The sequence below is a fragment of the Gekko japonicus genome, unplaced genomic scaffold, assembly GCF_001447785.1.
Source record: "Gekko japonicus isolate JY-2015 unplaced genomic scaffold, Gekko_japonicus_V1.1 scaffold5525, whole genome shotgun sequence".
Lineage (NCBI taxonomy): Eukaryota > Metazoa > Chordata > Lepidosauria > Squamata > Gekkonidae > Gekko > Gekko japonicus.
Window position 1 is genome coordinate 22,161 of NW_015167222.1, and position 3,463 is coordinate 25,623.

Here is a 3,463-nt window from a genome sequence, read left to right on the forward strand (position 1 = left end):
AGACACAATTTCAACAGGAAAGAAGAGAGTTTAAAAATAAACAGGGCAAGTTTTCCTATCCTGAAAAACACAAAATGCTCCACATCTTACAACAGCACTACAGATAAGGTTAGAATTTCAACAGCCAATCCATATGCAAAAGAACCTCCTCAGGAAAACTCCTCTATTAGCATGTCACTGCTTGGGGAACTCCTACAAGATAATGACTCAGCCCTACCCCACCTTTCTGAGTAGATATAAATTACCTGCCTACCATTTTTCTTCTCACCTTTACAGAGAGAGTACTCCACCTTTCTGTGTTATACCTCTGAGGATGCCAATCACAGCTGCTGGCAAAACATCAGGCACCACAATGCCAAGACCACGGCCATACAGCCCAGAAAATCTACAACAGCTAATGAACTCTGGCCGTGAAAGCCTTCGACAACATATCCTCCATAATCTTTTTGGTCAAGTCCAGCAACTGTTTCCCGATATTCCAGCCATATCCATGACAAAACAGAGGCATCCCTGTACTCTCGCACGGCTCCTGTTCACTGTGCAAGAGAACTTGCCGGTGGGTTAATCCCGCATGTTCATTTGCAAGAGGGTTTGGCGTGCCATTTTCAGGGGCCACGGCTCAGCACGAGGATTCCTGCTTAGAATGCAGAAGGCCCCGGGGTTTTGTCCCCAACATTCCCAGTTTAAGGACCTCAGGTACCAGGTGTTAAGAAGGACCTTTCTTGGGAGACACCAGAAAGCTGCCTCCACTCACAGGGAGGGGGGACGCTCCACTCCCTGGAGCCACCAGGGTCACCGCAGAGGGCCTGAGAGAGGCAGGAGATCTTGCTTCAGGCTAGAGCTGCCCTCTCTGATTTGGGGGCGGCACCTGGGGAGATTGGGGTTGGGAAGCAATGTTCCCTCTAAGCTGTGGAGTCTTGTGAGCAAAAATTCTACTTTGTGAGCTATGGGCCTTAAAGTTGTGAGCAGGTGATTGGGCTGCTGCATCCCTTGGTTTGCTCTGCCCCCCCCCCTTCCTGAGCTGAGACAAAAATGTGTGAGCCGGAGGCTAAAAAACTCTGAGCTAGCTCACACTAACTCAGCTTAGAGGGAACACTGGTTGGGAGCAACCTCAGCATGAAAGTGCTCCAAAGCAGCCATTCTCTCCAGGGGAACTCTGTAATATGGAAATAGTTGTAATTCCAGGAGATCACCTGGTCCCACTGGAGTTTGGTGTAGTGGTTAAGTGTGCGGACTCTAATCTGGGAGAACCGGGTTTGAGTCCCCACTCCTCCACATGCAGCGGCTGGCATGACCTTGGGTCAGTCACAACTTCTCTTGGAGCTGTTCTCTCATGAGCAGTTTTCGAAAAGAGCTCTCTCAGCCCCACCCACCTCACAGGGTGTATGTTGTGGGGAGGGGAAGGGAACAGGAGTTTGTAACACACATACACACACACACACCCGCCCACTCCCAAGAAGGAGCGATGGTGGCTAATTTCTGCCCTCAAAAGCATGGAATGCCTTCTCTCACACTTCAAGAAAACACACTTAGAAAAGAGATCTCTGTCTTTAGTCCGTACTCAAGGACAGGCAAGACGCAATAGAGGCACTCAGCAAGAAAGACAACAGCGCTTGAATGCAGGGGAGGGAAACATTTTGTGCAAAACACGAAAGGTGAACACCATTCCATTTGCAGAATTTTGAAATGACAGAGAGGTGTCACACAGACAAAGGACCTTGAGCATCAGCACTCCACTTCCTAAGTTGGTACATGGCACAAAGGAGAGACAGAACAAAAGGACGCCACTTGCATGAAATCTTTCTTTCTTTCTTAAGAAGTGGCAATTTTTTATGTTCTAGGTCAATGCTGCTGAATAACTCTAGGGCAAAACTCAACAAAGTTCTTACACAAAGGAAAGGCTTTATTCAGTGAACGTGGGGGGGGGACGGCCACACAAAATCTCTGGCATTAAAAAAAATAAGCAAAAAAATACATTTGTGTTTAGCTCAGAGAACATAGGAGAAGCCATGTTAGATCAGGCGAATGGCCCATCCAGTCCAACACTCTATCTGTCACACAGTGGCCAAAACCCAGGTGCCATCAGGAGATCCAACCGCAGGGCCAGAACTCCAGAAGCCCTCCCACTGTGCCCCCCCCAGCCTGAAGAACACAGGGCATCACTGTCCCAGACATAAGAACATAAGAGAAGCCATGTTGGATCAGGCCAATGGCCCATCCAGTCCAACACTCTGTGTCTCACAGTGGCCAAAGATACCAGGTGCCATCAGGAGATCCAACCGCAGGGCCAGAACTCCAGAAGCCCTCCCACTGTGGTCCTCTAAGCACCAAGAATACAGAGCACCACTGCCCCAGACACAGTGTTCCCTGTACACCTTGGGGCTAATAGCCACAGATGGACCTCTGCTCCATATGTTTACCCAGTTCCCTCTTGAAGCTGTCTATGCTTGTAGCCGCTACCACCACTTTCTGTGGCAGCAGTGAATTTCATGTGTTAATTACTCTTTGGGTAATAGAAGTAATATATACACTGATTTTTTTTAACTGTAAAGATGTTAACTGCTAAAATCAGGACTAAAGAACTCAAGAGTCAAACTACTGGTCTTGATTACTTCTGCAGAAGTTCCTCAGCCAGCCCACACCACAACCACTGGCCCATCTTGATGTAGGTTTAATTACTGCACATACTCTGGAATAGCACCACGAATTCATTCATTTTCTTCTTCAGGATTTTTGTTTAAACAAGGACCTCAGCATACTGACCTCTCTTGCTGAGGTTCTGGATTTGAAAGAGGATTAGCCATATTGTTAATGCTAAGCATCATGTTCACTCTGCTTTTTCAAACGACTGAGAGCATAAGCCGGCTTCGGAGAGGCAAAGAATCACGTTTCAAAAGCTCACGTCTATCACCAGCTAATCGTTTCGTGCTTGCTGGAAGTCTTCGCCACTGACATCAAGTCAAATTAAGACATTTTGGAATGAAAATAAGCATGCCGGTCACACGTGGATAAAGAGTTTTTATGCGCAGTATGCGTTGCGGAAGGCTTTTTACCAGATATAATAATAAAAAATTCAACATAGCGCAAGCTCCTTCTACGGCCATTAGAGTGCTGCCATACTCACTTCCAGGCATCATTAATGTGGAGTCTGGCTTCTATTTTCCACCATTGGATGGGCTGCAAGAAAAAGAGAGAGACGTGTCAACATTTAATGGATTTAGGTGGGCAGCCGTGTTGGTCTGAAGCAGTAGAACAAATTGGGAGTCCAGTGGGGCACCTTTAAGACCAACAGAGTTTTATCCTAGGTATGAGCTTCCCCGTGCATGCACACCTGTCCTTATAACCTCAGCCTGTTGACCTTATAACCTTAGTTTGCTATTTAGTTTGTCTTTGCAGATCTTCATCACGTTACATGTTAATTTGCTGTTCAGCCTCTGTCTAGAAGTTTGAACCTTACCTTCCA

The 3,463-nt window shown here is 47.0% G+C and overlaps 1 protein-coding gene across 1 annotated transcript in view; it reads right to left on the reverse strand.

Annotated features, from left to right (window-relative positions):
* Nucleotides 1-3,179, reverse strand: part of LOC107112103 (protein EFR3 homolog A-like) — a 21,154-nt gene extending 17,975 nt beyond the window's left edge. The window contains exon 1 of the mRNA XM_015413175.1: nt 3,125-3,179. Within this exon, the coding sequence (XP_015268661.1) occupies nt 3,125-3,137 (13 nt within the window). The 5' untranslated portion in view covers nt 3,138-3,179. The remainder of the gene's footprint in view (nt 1-3,124) is intronic.
* Nucleotides 3,180-3,463: the final 284 nt, after the last annotated feature.